At 41.4% G+C, this 18,939-nt stretch overlaps 1 protein-coding gene across 3 annotated transcripts in view; it reads left to right on the top strand.

Moving 5' to 3' along the window:
• Positions 1-8,335, top strand: part of LOC120943429 (BTB/POZ domain-containing protein KCTD5-like) — a 75,641-nt gene extending 67,306 nt beyond the window's left edge. The window contains exon 7 of one of the 3 annotated variants that reach the window (XM_040356719.1): positions 1,744-1,840. In XM_040356719.1, the coding sequence (XP_040212653.1) occupies positions 1,744-1,788 (45 nt within the window). In that variant the 3' untranslated portion in view covers positions 1,789-1,840. Of the gene's footprint in view, positions 1-1,743; positions 1,841-8,023 lie in introns of those variants that run through there. The other 2 variants (XM_040356721.1, XM_040356720.1) reach the window with 2 other exon arrangements.
• The last annotated feature ends 10,604 nt before the right edge of the window (positions 8,336-18,939 follow it).

The following is an 18,939-nucleotide window of genomic DNA, read 5'->3' on the forward strand; positions in this document are numbered from 1 at the left end:
TCCACTTGATTTATCTTCTGTTAATATATTGTTGTATGCATTGATGGGTTATAGCCCATAAAATCCACTCAAATTGGTTTACAAGGCAAAAATTGTTATAGGGAGCGCACACCCAATTGTGTCTCTGTACTGTAATGTTGCCTTAATGGAAATTCCCCATATGTATAGATCGCATGGCCACCAAATAATATTCCAGTGACTATTATGAGGCAATTGCAATATAAATTCTGCAATCAAGTAAGACTTGCATTATACTCCATAAATTGGTTTACAACTGAGACCAAACTAACAAATAGAAATATCCTCCCTGATTTATCTTCTCCATCATTACTTTCATACATGGGTACTGATGTTGTTGCATATTGCCCCCTTAAAATGTTTGACCATATGTGTGGCTATTGGCATATATTAACTGAATTTTTGTGCCCAGAGTTCATCTTTAGGGCTACATTCAAACATGGTATAAAAGCAGAATTAAACCTAAAAAAAAAATGCTGACAGGTAGGGTTAGTACCCTATTGGACAAACACTGACTGCCAGGGAAAATTAATTGACAGAAGAGACCCTTTTGGTCTCTTCTGTTGTAAATACATCTCCCTGCCTGTCGTTGTTTGGCTTTGATGATGCTACTACATTCAGAAAAACAATCAAGCAGCTGATGAGGCCACACATGGAAGGGATACTGGGAGAAGATGTAAGCACCCATGGGTGCTGACACTGAATGCTGAAGGGCTTCATGTGTTTACTTTCCATAGCTAGCTAGACTAATACAGCTGTAGCACTTTCATCTACACATGTACAGTAAAACCTTGGATTGGGAGCATAATTCGTTCCGGAAACATGCTTGTAATCCAAAGCACTCATATATCAAAGCAAATTTCCCCATAAGAAATAATGGAAACTGAGATGATTTGTTCCACAACCATTTATTCATAATTCCTTCAGTTTATAGTCCATATAAAAAGATTATAGCAAGGTTGTGTAACCACATCCACAAATGGATGCCTCCACAATGGGATTAGAAGCAAAATCCAGCAGGGGCTACAGAGTATAAAAGAGAAGAGAAGCGCCTCTAAGTGTAGCAATATGGTTACATTTAATGAAGGTACAACATTTAGCAACTTGCATGGTTGATGATTAAAACAGGGACATCTAAGTATACAGGGATCCAGGGTAAAGCTGTCCACATAGACCGTCCTCCACCGCCTGCTCTCACCACTGTTAGTCGGCAATTATGACCGGGAAGACTACCCTACAGTAGTGTGATCTGAAAGCGAGGCGTGGAAGGGATGACGTCAGTGGCGGTGCAGGGGATGGTCTATGTGGACAGCTTTTCCCCCGGATGCTTGCATATTTTGATGTGCTTGTTTTAATCGTCAACCATGTGATCTGCTCAATGTTGTACCCTTAGTAAATGTAACCATATTGCTAAACTTGGAGGCGCCTCTCTTCTCTTTTATACTTGGTTGTTACTTGACGCTACTTGTATAACAAGACATTGCTCGTTTATCAAGTCAAACTTTATTTTAAATTGCTCATCTTGAAAAAACACTTGCAGACCAAGTTGCTTGCTGTCCAAGGTTTTGCTGTATCTGTAAACCCAATCATAGACTATTATCATCATTGTATACTAGTAATCTCCCCTATTTCAATGTTTTTCCTATCTTGCATGTTTTCTCTTTTCACTTACTCTTTTGTTTTTCATTCCTTTTCTTTGCACATGCATGCTGCATGCTGATACAGAGTGAGGATGAAGAGACGGATTACGATATGAATGACTCAGATTAAGTTTTATTTGCTGGTGAGCACTGGCTTTCCTGAAAACCCCACTTATGTCCTCAGAGCTGCTCCTGACCCATCTCCATCCCGTATTTTGTCACTAGCTCCCTCTAGAATACATTTTTGACTTCACCTGTTCAAGATTTTATATTTGAAATCCTCCCAATTCATGTTATAAAATGTAGCATCTGTCTGAATTGCATGTTGAATTGGTTGAGCTGGTAATGAAAAACAAAAAAATGCACCAATAGCAGGACGTGGTACTTCTGAGATGCTCAACATAATACAAGTCTTCAATTATCTGCCCTTCTGTTTCCTTTTATGTTAATGTCCCAGTGCTAAACCAAGCTCCTTCCTGCCCATGTCTTTGGAGTATGTTTATAGAAATGCTCTTTATTCCTATACTGTGTAGTAAATTTGTTCTGCCAGGTAAACTACTGTCTTCGGTTTTGTGCCAAAAGATGTATTGGCATATTCCATACAGGGTTCATTAGAGATTGTCAGGTAAGTTGTACTTTTTCCTGGAGTAAAGACAGTGAATCAAGTGTAATTCCTTGTGAACTGTGGCCCTGGAAATAAACACTTGTGTCATTGAACTTTGGGCATGTCAGTGGCATCAGTTGGCTATCCTTTTGCAATGCTTCTCCGGTCGTTCAGAATTCATTGACCAGTGTTTTAGAACTGTTATGCCTTGTACACACGACTGTTTTTCCTATCTGGAAAACTGCCATGAGAGCTTTTGGCCGGGAAAACCAACCGTGTATGCTCCATCGCAGTTTTTCCAACGAGAAAACTGCCGCAAAAAAAAGAGAACCAGCTTTCTTTCTTCCCCTTGGGCTTCTCGGCGGACTTTTTCCCATCGGGAAAACTGGTCGTGTGTATGCTTTTCCGAGGGGGGAAAAAACACGCATGCTCAGAATCAAGTATGAGATGGGAGCTCTTTCTGGTAAAACTAGCGTTCGTAATGGAGATATCGCATTCGTCACGCTGAAAATGATTGCATCGTTTAATGCAGTGCATGAAAAGCGCGAATCGTCTCTCACCAAACTTTTCCATCCCATATACTTGTATGAAAATGCAAACTCATCCGACAAAAAAAAAAAGGCCATTAACACTTCCCCCTGTAGCACTCCCAATACATAAGATACTATATGAGCATTGAGCACCATTGTGCATTCAGTCTGTGGTGACCGTCACTGTACACAACACCAGAACCAAGCCCTGTTCATAGATCATTGGGGGATTTTTGGCTTAATTGTGGGTCCCAAATGGGTTGGGTAAGCGAATGCATTGCCACAAATGTTAAAAGGAAGTCCTTCTACAGAACTGCTATTTTTGTTTGATTCAGGAAACACTTTGCTTGGAACCTGGTGGAAAGAGGGTCCATGCAAGACTCAGAAGTGCTCCACTCGTCCCCCTCTTTCCCCACCCTCGAGGGCGGGGGGGGGGGGTGTAGCTCTTGTCCATCTCTGGGCCCCTAGTTTTTTTTTCTTCTTTATTTTCTAGGAAAATATCTGGCTGTGCTCCCTTTTCAGTGCTTGGAGAATACCAGTACTGTGAGGTGACATATCCTTTGGACTGACTGGCCTGGGTTAGATCATTCTTGTAAGCTGTGCTGGGGTAGCGAATGGACAATTATGCTTTGGGATGAGCAAAGCGAATTTCACTTGACCAGTGTGGGTGTCTCTTCTGGGTGGTGTTCCTGCCTTGGCTTCTTGTTCCTAAGGTGAACAAGGAGAGTGGCCAAAGCATGCTGGTGCATTGTCTGGCCATAGCTCCTGATGGTGGCATGAATACCAGAAGATCTTTTTGGAGCTTTCCTTCACTGTGCAATCTTCTATATTCAACGGGCACACAAAACTTGGTGAGGACAGGCATCTTTAGAATCAGTGGAACGCAGACAAGTCTGAAGTCAGGATCATGTCTACCTACTGCCTGGTTTTGTGCTCTTACTGTTTCTGCACATTTTACCCTCGGAGTCCTCTGGGCCTGTCTGTGACGAGAGGTCTTTTTGGTCTGTACATACGTCCAGGGTGGGAGGTGTTTATAACAAGCTCCCTGCTGCGGTAGCGGCCAAGAGTTTGTTACTGTTTTGTTCATCTGGCTTTTGGTTGTAATATAAAAGTCATCTGAGTTGCTATACAGATATTGAGTCACTTTTACAGTGCAGGTGTTGTGCCACCCCCCCTCCTGGCAGCCCAGGTCTTGGGATGTAGTGTGGGAGGAGATTGAGGACAGAAGCGTTCAGCTTTAGAGCTGTAATTTTCCTGGTTGCTACAGCTAGGAAAGCAGCTAATCAAGTACAGTATGTGCTTGATTAGCTGCTGTTAAAGAGGAAGTTAAAGCCTCGGTAGAAAAAAAATACACCCTGCAAGACAAAGGCATAATGAGCTAGTATACATAGCATACTGGCTCATTATGAAGTACTTACCTGAGATCGAAGCCCCCGCAGCCGTCCTTGTTCACCTCCTCCATCGCTGCCATCTCTCCGGGTTTTGTGGCTCCGGCGCTGTGACTGGCCGGAGCTGCGACAACGTCACTCACGGGCGGGTGCCGCCACTAACCGCATGATCGATATTGGAAACGGCACGCTCAGTGCGCCTGTGCCAGTGTAGGTTTAGGAGACATTTCTTGCACCTACAGGTAAACCTTATTTTTTACTGAGTACCTGTCAATTGCCCAATGCTATCACATAGGGGACCTGTTAACCCCCTTCTGATGGCAATAAAGTTAAAATGAAAAAATTTAAAAGAAAATGATAAAAATAAAATAAATTTGAAAAATGTAACTTCGTCCCATTGCCCTGCAAACACGAGCCTTGTACAAAATGTATTTAAACTGCCATTGTACCACACGTGAGGTATTGATACAATAGTGTGTGAGAGCAATAAGTCTAGAGACACAATTCTGATGAGCTTTAAAGGCTTTTAACTTACTGTGTATAATTTTGGGTACCAATCTTTTTGTGGTATCTTGGGCGCATGCAATTTTAACACTTGCCATGTTTGGTAGCTGTTTACTCAACGCAACCCCCATCTTTTATCATTTACAAAAAAATGGGTATTATTGTATGTTTGCACTATTATTCATTTTAGTATATTTTTTCCTGGAAATCTGTTTTGATAGACAGTTGCAAAAATCAACATATTTTTATTCTACAAGGCCTTTGTTTTCAGAAAACAAGGTTCTGAGGGTTTAAGTAATTTTATATTACTTAAATTTGATTTGTGCACAGTCATGTTGGAACAGGAAGGGGCCATCCCCAAACTGTTCCTACAAAGTTGGGAGCATGAAATTGTCCAAAATGTCTTGGTATGCTTGCTGATGCCTTATGTATTTCCTTCACTGGAACTAAGTTTAAGGCCAAGCCCAACCCTTGGAAAAACAACTCCACACCATAATCCCCCTCCACCAAATTATTTCTGGTGGTGCCTATGTACTGTGTGGAAGACTATTGGAAATGATTACCTGTAAGCAACTCTGGTTTTCATGGCAGATGTACAATAAATTATAACTAACGAGGCTACGCTCCTCTCTCCTACTGGCCTGGCGGCCGGAGGAGGGGGGAGCCCAGGCGGAGACGTCAATACCTGCGGCTGAGGCCCCCGGAAGTGGGAACAGGATACCTGTGGAAAAAAAGGTACTCTGTCCCCCCTCTCCCCAAAAGGTGCCAAATGTAGCACCGGAGGGGGGGGGGGTACAATGAGCTGAAGTTCCACTTTTGGGTGGAACACCGCTTTAACTTTAGTGCTGACAACAGGATAACTGTTGTGTGTTTTGGTGTTTGAATGAGCAAGCCATTGTCGGCTAGTGACATACTGAAGTGTTTCCTTTTGATGTTTGTTCGTTCATCTGGACAGCTAGGAAGTGATGCACTGACAGAAAGAGAGACGCTGTACACTTGGTTCAGTAAATTTGTTTTCATCGTTAAAATCCACACAGCTTATCCCGCCTCAATGACTAAACATTTAAGGGTGGAAAATGTCAGAGAGTCATTCTCCAGGCAGGGTGAGTTGTGTTGCTTTTACTGAAAAATAAATTTACTGAGCCAAGAGAGGTCATCGCTGTACGGCTTCTCCTGTCAGTGCATCTTCACGGAGTGAGAAAGGGCTCCTCAAACCAGTACCTGTTTGGCTCTGCAGTGGTGGAGGCTTGAAGTGGTAACTCTTGCATGACTACTCAACTGGCATTAAGGGAGCGATGGTATTTTTTTCTGCTCTGCACATCAACCCTTTGTTCACAAGTTAAGTGTGCTGTGGCCTCAAGGCTTTAAACAAATAGGCTTTGGATTTTTTATTTAAGGAATTTTTAACTCAAATTCTAATGGGCCTGATGAGTTTTAAATATTCAGTTTCCAGGTTTCAGGTTCTGCACTACGTGAAAGCCCTGCTAGCAGCTTATTTATCAAGACAGCCAGCATTCCCTTAATGAGCCGTTTAACACCTCCAAACCAGAGCAAAAGGTTGCATTTAAAGGCTTAAAAAGCTTTACAATAGCTTGCTGTACACATATGGGGCTCAGCTTACATGAGTGCAAAGCCCAAAAGATCTCTGGCTTTAAGAGACTTTCACCATTTTTAAATCTGAAACCAAAGCCCTAATATTGGAAAGCTTGACGCATGTCCAGTAGTGATCTATGCGCTGATAGAAGGAATTCCATCTGGAAGCGTAGAATGTTTGTTTGTAGCGGTTGGTGAGTGGAGTTGCTGTGACTTTCTGAAACATGAGCTGCTGAAAAGGTAAGTATATTAGTGTGCTTTTTTTTAGGTGACCTATTGGGTTAAAATGATCTTCTCCTGACGTGGTCGCTTTAAAGTTCACCTTTCGAAGCAGAATTTCAGTTTTCATAATAAATAGAAGCCTTTTCTAAAATCTTTTCTGCCCATGCCATCCCATTGAGCTTCTCTCACTTAACTAGTCAACAGCAGCCTTGAGTCTGCACCCTCTTATTTCAAAAGTTGCACTTGAGCACCTGACTTCCTGTAGCATTGTAACAAAAAGGAAACTTCATATCCCATCATACACTGCCTTACTGCATCACAGAATAGGGTGTGTTTCTGTGGTCCACACCTCCCTCATCACTCTACCCAATCTTCTTTTTTTTTTATTTCCATCCACCTTTTCTACTTCCTTTTAAGGTCACCATATACTGTATGATCTTATAGTAGCTCTAAAGGAGATTGTACAATCAACTATGTTGTGTAAGGGCCTGCCTATTTGATGCAAATTGAATACACTGTACTAGTGGGTCCTCCTATGATATAAAAGGGCAAAAGCAAGTAGCGGGTTCAGTGAGCTCCGCAGCTCTTCCTCAATCTGCTAAAGACTGCCAGATACCAGGAAGTCTTATGCCACGTACACACGACCGTTTTTCATGATTTTTTTTAAATGGTCATTAAAAACGATCGTGTGTAGGCTCCAGAGCATTTTTCTCGACGAGAAAAATTTAAAACCTGCTCCTATTTTTTCTCGTAGTTTTTCACACGTTTGTTTTTCTCGTCATAAAAAGCGGTCGTGTGTAGGCTTTAACGACGGGGGGCGGGAGGGAGAACGCGCATTCTCAGAAGCAAGTTATGAGAAGGAAAATTTGCATAATCGGCCCAAAGTGTGGCGCCATTCGAATAGAACTTCCCCTTTATAGTGCCATTGTACGTCACCACGCTTTCCTCGAGCATTTTTTTTTCACGATCGTGTGTATGCAAGGCAGGCTTGACAAGAATCGCGAAAAACGTTTTTTTTCCATGACATGAAAAACGGTCGTGTGTACGTGGCATGAGAGGAGTTTTCTTTAGAAGAAAGTAAGAGGCTGAGGTGAGGCCTGCTCCAAAACGTAGGAACATAGTTTTTTTTCTTTTCTGCAACAGGGGTACATAAAAGGTATACTGGTCCTTGGGTAATGGTGAACGTGGCCTTTTAAAAGGGCACTGATACACGGTTGCTTTAACTAATGGGCTACTGACAAGAAAGAAGTATGAAGACTAGGAGTTCTGACTTCACTACCTATAAAATTGTTTCAAGTTTATAATCTTTCTAAAGGATCAACATGAAAGCCAGACAATTGGCTACTTCTGACAGTTCTCACAATGCCTGTGGTTTGAGCCAGAAAAAAAAGGCAAAAATGGGACGCTTTTTAGTAATTTAGCCATGTGGTAGCCTTTTTTTAAACCATATGGCTTGAAATGCAAGTAGATGATGTGTAACCACTACCAGTCATCACACTAACATTCAGTTTTATTATCTTTCAGATTTTGCAAGAACGAGGCTCCAGAATGTGAAGTGTCCCTTTTCCCCTCCATACAATTTTATTGCAAGCAAAGAAATCACCTTTGGAAAGCCACCACAAGAAGCCTGCTTTAGATCCTAGAATTATATTTTGTTTTTCAAAAGTTGAAAAGTTGCATTTTTGGGTGGAAGCTTCAGTGTTTAATGGGAAATGTGTATTGAACAGGAACTTCTATTAAGTGGGTCTATTGCCTATTTTCCCTCCCAGCCCCTAACTTGTTTGTTCTCTCTACAATATAATTTTTTGTACAGCATTGATACAGAAAAGTGGTAAACTGACAGTCTGTACATTCAATGCGCTGCACTTGGTCGCGACTTATCAGGCATACTGTGACACTACACACGACCCACGATTGTTCAGAAAATTTCAATCTGGTCATCATGGGGGCTGTTGCTGCTCTACATTGAACCTCTAGTAGGCAGCCATACCCTGCAAACCGAAACATCTGAAGCAGTTTCAACCAAGGTGGGTCCCCGAAACGTATCAGCAAAGGGAACGCGGAGCATGTCTCTATGTAATCTGCACTTGTCTATTGCTGCAAATGGTTTCTTCCAGAGAAACCCTTCTTCCTTGACAGAAACTGAAACAAATTTTTTTTTATTTTATATATTTTTTTAAGAAACTTTTTTTGTGATGTAAATGTATCCTATTATCTTCTAACAGATCAATATAAACTTGGCAAATTGTATGTACGGTAGGCAAATTCTCATCATCCACCTACAGGCTGAATTTGCTAAGCAATTTCTTTTTAACATTTTCCTAAAGAGCAAGAATTAGAAAATTAAGCCGTGCAAAGGGCAGTTGTGTGCCAAATTCATTAACCTATAGCAACCTAATTCCAATTTACTGAAATGGTCAGTATGAGATGATGAATTTATGGGCTACGGCAGCCTTGCACATACATGTTTGGCTTCTTTTAATATGTTTTCTTGCCTCACTTGCTGCAACAATCCAAGTCACCTTACCCCCCCCCCCCCCCATTATATGAAATGAAGCCTGGAGCATGATGAAATGCAAAACAACCTGTCTCTTTGTATGGTAGAAATTAAAGAACTCCTGCTCCACTAAGTGCTGTCATCAGCTAAAGTAATCCCAAAAGAGAACCATATAATTGAAGGGCCCTTCATACCAATTCACTGTGACACATGTGTTGCTGCACCATATGATTATGAACATTAGGTATCTTGAATAGAAACCCCAAAGCATCTGCTTTGTAATGCAGTGAAAGTCAACACGCTGTGATTTGGTACACTATTAAATGCAGAATTTGTGATTGGTTGTGGTGCGTTAAGCAGCTGATTCAAAAATGAAGCAGATGCTTGGAGCAACACAGTAACAGGCTGGTATAAATGTGATCTCAGAATTTTTTATTTTTCCCCCTGTTTGGTTTCTTGATTTACTAAAAGGATAGCTATATACCAGATAAGTAATTTAAAAAATAAAATAAACTTTTCCTGGGATTAAAGGTGAGTTTTTTTAAACAGTCATACAATTCTTCAAAAGACTCCAAATACCAGGCTAACAACTCTTGCTAAAATGCTACACTTTAGTATTCTATGTGAATAAAGAGTTTCCGGTGTCTGCTGCTTTTATATGCAGCAGAGATAATATAAGTATACTGCATTTTTGCATAGACTGTTTCTAATTGATTTTGTGCCTTTTTGCTTAAAATGCACGTCTAACTCGTAGCGGGATGTCGCACGTAGTAACCAGGCTTTAATGCATTGCGTTTTTCCCCATTAGAAAACATACACTGCTGCTCTTAGATCTGAGGTACCATGTTTTGTTTTTAGGGACATGTGGCTTGTTTAGGCCTCATTCACACTGGTGGTAAAAACAAGTAGATCAGCTGCATTTTTACTGCCCATGGAAAACCTAAATAAGGCAACGGAAGCAGGTCACACAATCCTTTGCAGCCATGGCAAATTTAACTTAACTTGGCTGTTTTATAGGTGGGAGGGTTGAAGTCTGAGACTGCTTCACAACCATGAGTCAAACAACTTGGGTTGTGGTTGCAGCATGTTGGTTTAATGTAAAATTTGCATTTGGCACATAAAAAAAAACAGATAAACAGAATCACCTCCTCATTGCCTGGAAGCTGCTACTCTACCGATCTCTAAAAAATTGATCTTCAGAGAGTGGTAGAAGCTGTTCCCTGTATGAATCTAGCCTTAATCAGTTTCCATATTCTATACAAATATTAGGAACTCCTCTATAAACGGTTCTACTCCTTGCTTCCAGCCTGTTGTCTGTTGAAAAGGTTTAATAGTTAAGTTCACCTTTGGGAACATGTTGCATGTTCCACCTGTTTTTAGGTAGTTCATTGAGTCTTCCTGTCAGTGGAAAACTGCCAGGCTGTACGATGTACGGGGCAGACCGCTCACACTGACAGTCTGCAGGAGACCTGCAAGGCATCAGCGATCTGATCGCTTGTGCAATGCTTTTCCAGGCTTCTAGAAAAAATTTAATTGTAAATGCACATTTTTTTACCTGCAAAAAATAAATAAATATGCATTTATTTATTTTTTTAAAGTGAACTCGTCCTTTTAAGTTGGCACTTGATTTTCATTCATGTTGTGCAGTTGACAGGTACTCCTTCCTATTCCTCCCTATTTAGTGATCGACCAACTTTTTTTTATTTATTTTTTCGTGTGTGTCTCAGAAGGAAACCCAGGTGGAAGCAACTTCACAATCAGTTTAGCTAGTTACAAGTCTCCTAACACAACCTAAATTGACTATAGGTTTTCAGGCCTTCTTAAAGTGGTTGTAAACCTGCATGAAATGTATTTTTTTTTTTCTCCTGTAAGGGAAAAGTCATAATGAGCTAATATGCACCGCATATTAGCTCATTATGAAATACTTACCTCGGAACGAGGTGCGTAGCACTTACCTGGTTCACGCCGAGCGAGATTTCATCTTGCCTCGGCGTGTCTTCCGGGTATCGCCGCTCCAGCGCTGTGATTGGCTGGAGCGGCGATGACGTCACTCCCGCGCGTGTGCGCGGGAGATTTTAAATTTGGCAAGGTCCGGCAGCCGCCGGTCCTTTCGCCGTAGATCACCCCTGCGCATGCGCAGCGGCGCATTGCGAGGGGAATATCTCCTAAACCATGCAGGTTTAGGAGATATTCTCCTTACCTACAGGTAAGCCTTGTTATAGGCTTACCTGTAGGTAAAAGTACAAAAAGTGGGTTTACAACCACTTTAAAGAAACCTGTCATGAGAAAACATGCAGGCTACTAGTTATAACCTCCATAATCTAGTTATGATATGCTATTTTCCATGCTGTCACTCTGATACTTTCTTTAAAATATTGTACGCAGAGCAAGTATGCTGAAAATTTTTTTTCTGACTTTCCTGTTCATGTATTTGTTCCAGGTCAGTGATTAGAGTATTGACACCAAAGAGTCAACTTTTCAGGAAGAGCACAGCACTAGCAGCCCCCATTTTCTGTCATCCTCAAGTTACTTTAAAGTGCTATCCTTCATCTCCAGATTTCCATATAGTCTCCTTAAAACGCTGCTCTTTTATATACCCAGAACATTACAAAGATATACCCCTGAAAATCAAACCCAGCTGGGCATTATTTTAGTGACAGGTTTAACTGGCGTGCCTTGGTAATGGTGCCGATTCCCAGTGCTTTCATGAACGTTTGTGTAAACGGTGTGGTGGCCTCGGCTGTGTGGCATTTTGGGGGATATTTGATAATACTCAGTTGGCTAGACCAGTGTTTCTCAACTCCAGTCCTCAAGGCGCACCAACAGGTCATGTTTTCAGGATTTCCCTCAGATGAAATGGCTGTGGTAATTACTAAGGCAGTGAAACTGATTAAATCCCCTGTGCAAAATAATGGAAAGCCTGAAAACATGACCTGTTGGGGCGCCTTGAGGACTGGAGTTGAGAAACACTGGGCTAGACTGCCCAGGTTCCCGAAGGCTAAAGTAAAAGTGTAAAGACTTTGCCCTTGCTATCTGCTCAGTTGGGCACTTGGAATAATAAGTGCACTTTTATAGAGGAAGAAAAATCAAGCAAATTTGAACAACGTATTTCCTTGCTTTTGTAATGGAATCCTTATCAGTTCAGTTTAAAATGTTCTTGATTTTAAATTTTATTTTTATTAAATAACAAACACATGTCACACTTACCTGCACTGTGCTGTTGTTTTTTCAGCACATCCTTTTCTGGGGTCCCCCGCTTGTGCTTTGCACTCCTTCTCCATCTGCCCCCATACCAAGCTACTTGCTATGGGAACAGACATGTGGCCTGGATCCCAAGCTGGGTTGTGTGTGTCCATAGACGCACATAGCCTGGCTCAGCCCTGCCCCCCCCCCCACCCGCTCCCTTCTCTCAGAATTTGACTGACGGCAGCATGAGCCAATGGCTCTCACTGCTGCCAAGTCTCCCATGAGAGGGCAGAGCAGCTGCTGCATATGGGCACAGTGCTGGATCGAGTTTGGGCTCAGGTAAATGTGTTTTTAAGGGGGGAGCAACATTTAAACGTGTTTTTTTTTTTTTTTTTTTTTAACCTTCATTCTGAAAATGCATTAAGGTAAAAAATCTTTTTACCTTATAAACACTTTAAATGTTCTGTTGATGACTCATCGTAACCTACTAAAATAGTCGAGTTATGCGTGGGGGAGTTAAGGATGCATCTTTGAAACAATATTCATCTATACACTGTAGAGGCCAAACACTAAATGCAGCTTCCCAAAAGCAAGTATATTACCAGGCTTCATTATCTAAAAAAAAAAACAGGGCATTTCTGAGGGCCTATAATCTACATCTTAAAACTGCACCCTAAAGTGGAAGTCAATGGAAAAACTAAAATTCCTGCATCTATAGCCACCAACATTTGAACACTAACCTCACTAGCCCTGAAAAGAAAAAAAACGAGTATACATACCTTTTCTACAAGCGGTCCGACCCGATCTCCGGCATCGGAAGCTCTGATCCCACGCTGAGCTGTCGGCTGCGGCTTCGCTGTGGCGTTTGGTGCGTAGGACATGTCCGTCAACGGAAGCCCCATAGTAACTCTATGGGAGACTTGATTTCCAAAATCATTTCACAGCAGTTGTCGGACGTGTACTCAGCAGAGCTTCTGCCGCTGGAAATCGGGTCGAATCGCCTGCAGAAAAGGTTATATAAACTATTTTTTTCTTTACAGGGCTAGAGAGGTTAGTGTTAGAATGTTGGTGGCTATAGATGCAGGGATTTTAGTTTTTGCATGGACATCCCCTTTAATTATTGGGGGCAGTTGGAAAATCCTATAGCAGTGAAGGCGAACCATGGCACTCCAGATGTTTTGGAACTACATTTCCCATGAGCAACTACACTGCAGAGTGCATGAGCATCATGGTAAATGTAGTTCCAAAACATCTGTGGTGTCATGGTTTCGCCATCACTGGCCTATGGGAATGGCCAAGAAGCATATATTTTTTAAAGAGATGCAGTTTCATATGAAAACTGGCCAAGTCTTCTTCTAGGGTACATGGTTTTTCACACCTTGATTTTGTTCATGAAAAGTGTGTGCATTTATATTCTATTATAGGAAAATGTTCATGGATTGTGATGAGGAAAGTTGGCTGGTAATTTGTCATGCAAATGCGTTTAGCTCCTCACTCTACCAAGTTCTTCCTCTTCCACGCATTGCTGTGTACACTGTAGTCCTTGTACTAGAGGGTTCCATAAAGCTGTAGAGGGAAATCCTTTTTTAAATAATAGTAGAACTTGGAGAGCAGAATGACTGTCCTATGACCTATTGGTTTACCAGGGTTTGTAGTGAGTGATGTTCAGGCCACATTTTCCTCCCGTGACTCTCAATAGATTGAGTTCTAGTAAACTGCTGTATACAGCAGTTCAGCACAATGGATCTCATTTATCATTTTTTGTGATTTGAAGAATTATTTCAGACAGTCTGTTACTGAGTGCAATCAGATTTTCCATTAGGCCTCGTACACACGACCGTTTTCCTTGACAGAATCCATCAAGAAACTTGGTGGCAGAGCTTTTTTGCAGAGGAAAACAGTCGTGTGTATGTTTTTCATCGAGAAAATTGTTGTGGAACTCGACGAGAAAAAAAGAGAACAAGTTCTCTTTTTCCTCGTCGGGAGTCTCAATTTCCTTGTCGTGTTTCTTGTCGGGCTGGTTTACGTCGAGAAACACGATCGTGTGTATGCTAAGAAACCCACGCATGCTCAGAATAAAGTATGAGACGGGAGCGCACCTTCGGTAAAAGTAGCGTTTGTAATGGAGATAGCACATTTGTCACGCTGTAACAGACTGAAAAGTGCAAATCGTCTCCTACCAAACTTTTACTTAACACGCAGTAACATGAGATTAGCAAAAGCAGCCCCAAGGGTTGTGCCAGTGGAATCGAACTTCCCCTGCCTTCGTATGTGTTGTATGTCACCGCGTTTGAGAACGACGAGATTTTGTCTTGACAGTGTGTACGCAAAGAAAGCTTGTCAAGTTTCTTGACAAGCCTAACAAGGAACTCGTGGAGGAAAACGATGTTTCATATACGACGAGTTCCTCGGTCGTGTGTACGAGGCCTTACTCCCAGAAAGAAAAAAAATGAATTTGTTGCCAAGAACAACATTATCTGTGGCGATTCTTCCAACAGACCCCGTGATAAGTCTCAACTACAGTATTATGATTTCCAGACTTTGATTTAGTTATGCCAGTTTGACATTAGCCTTGAGCTATATGCAAGTTGTGAGACCCCATTACTAAGGTGTTGAAGGCAACAGGCTCAAAAACAACAATAATAATGAGCTGCAGGCTTTGGCCCTCTTTCTTCATCAGCTCTGCCCTATTTTTTTTTTTTAGCCTAGGAACTGTAAGTTGATTGGTTGCTTTGGCCAACACTGTGCTAAATATATTCTATCACAGCCTTAAAATGTTTGTTAAATACAAATGTGTAAAACTGAACATAGCAATATTTTTCCTAATAAAAGCTTGTGTAGTTTTTGGGTGAGCTGGTGTAGATTTTTTTCTTATTGCTTTTATGGCAATAGTTTTTTTATTGCTATGTTGCTATTTTATTTGGCGGGGGGGGGGGGGGGGGTTAAACCCATGTATAGGTAGGATGCCAGTCAGCAGCAGTAAAAGATAAAAAAATCCATTCCCTGCTTTATCCAGAAGTAAAAAATCATTAGCATTCCACCGAAGACTTTTTCAATACAGATGTAAATTTGCTGTAGTTGAACTAAGAAATGTAAATATGTATACTAGCAGTGCAGGCAGAGGAGGTTGTGTTGACATGACTAAAATAATTACACAAAAAAAGTTTCTAGAAACACAATCACCACTGGCATGCAAGTCAGCTGTTAAAAAAAGTAAGGTTGTGAATTGAAAGTATTTGTAATTTTGATGAAAATGGCTTTGGTAGCAGTAATCCATATTTATTATTATTATTATTATTTTTTTTTTAAATTCCAAGCACTATTAACTAGCCACATACAATAACCCCAGCCATACATTAGTGGAGGAATTGAGGTACATCTTTACTTAAAGGGCAACTGCAGTCTGCTCACATAATTTGTAATAAAAACATCTTTGCCATTCTGAAGCTTCCCTCCAACCACTTTGCATATTATTTCATATATATACTGTGATTCAGTACTTGCCAAATATGCTGCAGAAATCTCCCTCCACCAAGTCTGGCTGTAGTCATTTTAACTGTGGGCAGATCAAGCAGTTTCCTGTTCACTTCCTGGATTTACACAGACACAGAGGCACGCCTCCAGCTCTGCAGCTCTCATTGGCTCACGTATGACCCATCCCCCCTCACTTTCTGGCAAACTCTCACAAGAGTAAGAGCGAGAGCTGTGCATGATGTCATAAGCCTAGATTAATGACCAGACAAGAAACAGTAAGTGGGGTGTATAAGGTATTTACTAGCAGCGAAAAAAACGTTCTACTATCCAAAGGTAAAACAACAATAGTAGATGGATTAATAGATGGAAAGTTGGAAAAAATCACTGAAGTTCCGCTTTAACATCATGCCTCTATGTTGTATAGCAGGTAACCTCTGGTTCCTTAACCCACCTACCCCATCCCTTGTGGCAGCCACCCAAAAAATCTTTGTGCTTCTGCATATAAGGGAACATTTGACACTCCTGTTAAACTCCCACAATTTAGGTCTGAGCAGGGGGCTTACCTTGTACTGGGTGTATACAGACCTTCAGGGTACTTGTTTTGAATCTGAAGGCTTCCTTGGTGATGAAGTTGATAGTGGTGGGAAAAGATACAGTTGTATTAAAATGTATGTGAACCCTTTTGGAATGATATGGATTTCTGCACAAATTGGTCTTCGATGAAGATCAGATCACATTTTAAGTCACAATAGACAATCGCAGTCTGTTTAAACTAATAACACAAAAATAATTAAATGTTACCATGTTTTTATTGAACACACGATGTAAACATTCACAGTGCGGGTGGAAAAAGTATGTGAACCCTTGGATTTAATAAATGGTTGAACCTCTTTTAGCAGCAATAACTTCAACCAAACGTTTCCTATAGTTGCAGATCAGACGTGCACAACGGTCAGGTGTAATTCTTGACAATTCCTCTTTACAGAACTGTTTCTGTTCAGCAATATTCTTGGGATGTCTGGTGTGAATCGCTTTCTCTAGGTCATGCCACAGCATCTCAGTCGGGTTGAGGTCAGGACTCTGACTGGGCCACTACAGAAGGCGTATTTTCTTCTGTTTAATTACTTCTATGCTTTGGGTCGTTGTCCTGTTGCAACACCCATCTTCTGTTGAGCTTCAGCTGGTGGACAGATGGCCTTAAGCTCTCCTGCAAAATGTCTTGATAAACTTGAATTAATTTTTCCTTCGATGATGGCAATCCGTCTAATACCTGACGCAGCAAAGCAGCCCCAAACAATGATGCCCCCACCACCATACTTCACAGTTGGGATGAGGTTTTGATGTTGGTGTGCTGTGCCTCTTTTTCTCCGCACATAGTGTTGTGTGTTTCTTCCAAACAACTCAACTTTGGTTTCATCTGTCCATGGAATATTTTGCCAGTACTGCTGTGGAACATCCAGGTGCTCTTGTGTAAACGTGCAGCAATGTTTTATTTGGACAGCAGTGGCTTCCTCTGTGGTATCCTCCCACGAAATCCATTCTTGTTTAGTGTTTTACGTATCGTAGATTCACTAACAGTGATGTTGGCATATGCCAGAGACTTTTGTAAGTCTTTAGCTGACACTCTAGGATTCTTCTTCACCTCATTGAGCAGTCTGCGCTGTGCTCTTGCAGTCATCTTTACAGGACAGCCACTCCTAGGGAGAGTAGCAGCAGTGCTGAACTTTCTCTATTTATAGACAATTTGTCTTACCGTGGACTGATGAACAGCAAGGCTTTTGGAGTTACTTTTATAACCCTTTCCAGCTTTATGCAAGTCAACAATTCTTAATCGTAGGTCTTCTGAGAGCTCTTTTGTGCGAGGCATCATTCACATTAGGCAATGCTTCTTGTGAAAAGCAAACCCAGAACTGGTGTTTCTTTTTTTATAGGGCAGGGCAGCTGTAACCAACACCTCCAATCTCATCTCATTGATTGGACTCCAGTTGGCTGACACCTCACTCCAATTAGCTCTTGGAGATGTCATTAGTCTAGGGGTTCGCACTGTGAATGTTTACATAGTGTGTTCAATAAAAACATGGCAACATTTAATTCTTTGTGTGTTATTAGTTTAAGCAGACTGTGATTGTCTTTTGTTGTGACTTAGATGAAGATCAGATCACATTTTAAGACCAATTTGTGCAGAAATCCATATTATTCCAAAAGGGTTCACATACATTTTATATTGCAACTGTATGTTAAAGTGGAGGTTCACCCTAAATATTAAATACAGCTTATCGAGACCAGCTCATTATATACATGAACATTTGGCTATTAAAAAATGTATAGTGCATTCAAATACCTTGAATCTGTTGTCTTCAGAAGACACTTCCTGGTCTCCCTCCCGCGGGAGTGGGCATGTCTCCTCTCTTCCCCAGCGCCCCAGTGTTTACTGGGAGTTGATCGCAATTTCTCCTGGGAGCACAGTGTCGTGCTTTCCCGGAGACAATTCATAACGCTGAATGACGAATTCTTGCGGGATTTCACTCGTCACGTGACTCAAGAAGCAGGTCACGTGACGAGGGCGGATCTAATTCCGCCATTTTAATTAATGGCAAATGGGTAAATCTGTCAACACTGCTCATGCGCGGGATAGAGCGGTGAATGCTGGGATATCAGCATTCACTGCTTCCCGGAAATATTTGCTTGTGGGCTTCACAATGCCCACAAGCAAGATGGAACATTCCAGGAGGAATTTTTATAAAGTATTATCTACGGCCGCTTGACAGTGCGGGGGAATAGAAACTTAAGACAAGTGAGTACAAGCTTGACAAACCTAAATCCCGTAGATGCACAGCAAAAAAAAACGATGTCCCGCAGAACCCCCGCTTTAAGGAATCAGATAGTACCTACTGTACACTTTGGGGTATTTGATGTTTTATTTGAATCCAGTTGTGTGTGGCTTCCTCCTTGCACAGATCCCAAAGAGTAGAGTATGTACAGCTGACGTAATATTGGCTCATTACATCAGGTAATTGTAACTTCTAACGAACCTTGAAAACTGAGTAAACAATTTGATTAATAAAAATAGTAAACCTTAGCAACTGATTAAATTTTTTTAGTAGTAGTGTAACCTACACTGGGCAGCTATTACATTATGACCACCCACCATAACCTATTGAAGTATGGACTCAACCCCTGAAGGTACTGTATGCTTTTAGTATCTGGTAGCAAGCTGTTCCTTTTTAAGTCCTGTAAATTGCAAGGTAGGGATAGATTGGACTTGTTTTAACAGCACATTCCA

The sequence above is a fragment of the Rana temporaria genome, chromosome 6, assembly GCF_905171775.1.
Source record: "Rana temporaria chromosome 6, aRanTem1.1, whole genome shotgun sequence".
NCBI lineage: Eukaryota > Metazoa > Chordata > Amphibia > Anura > Ranidae > Rana > Rana temporaria.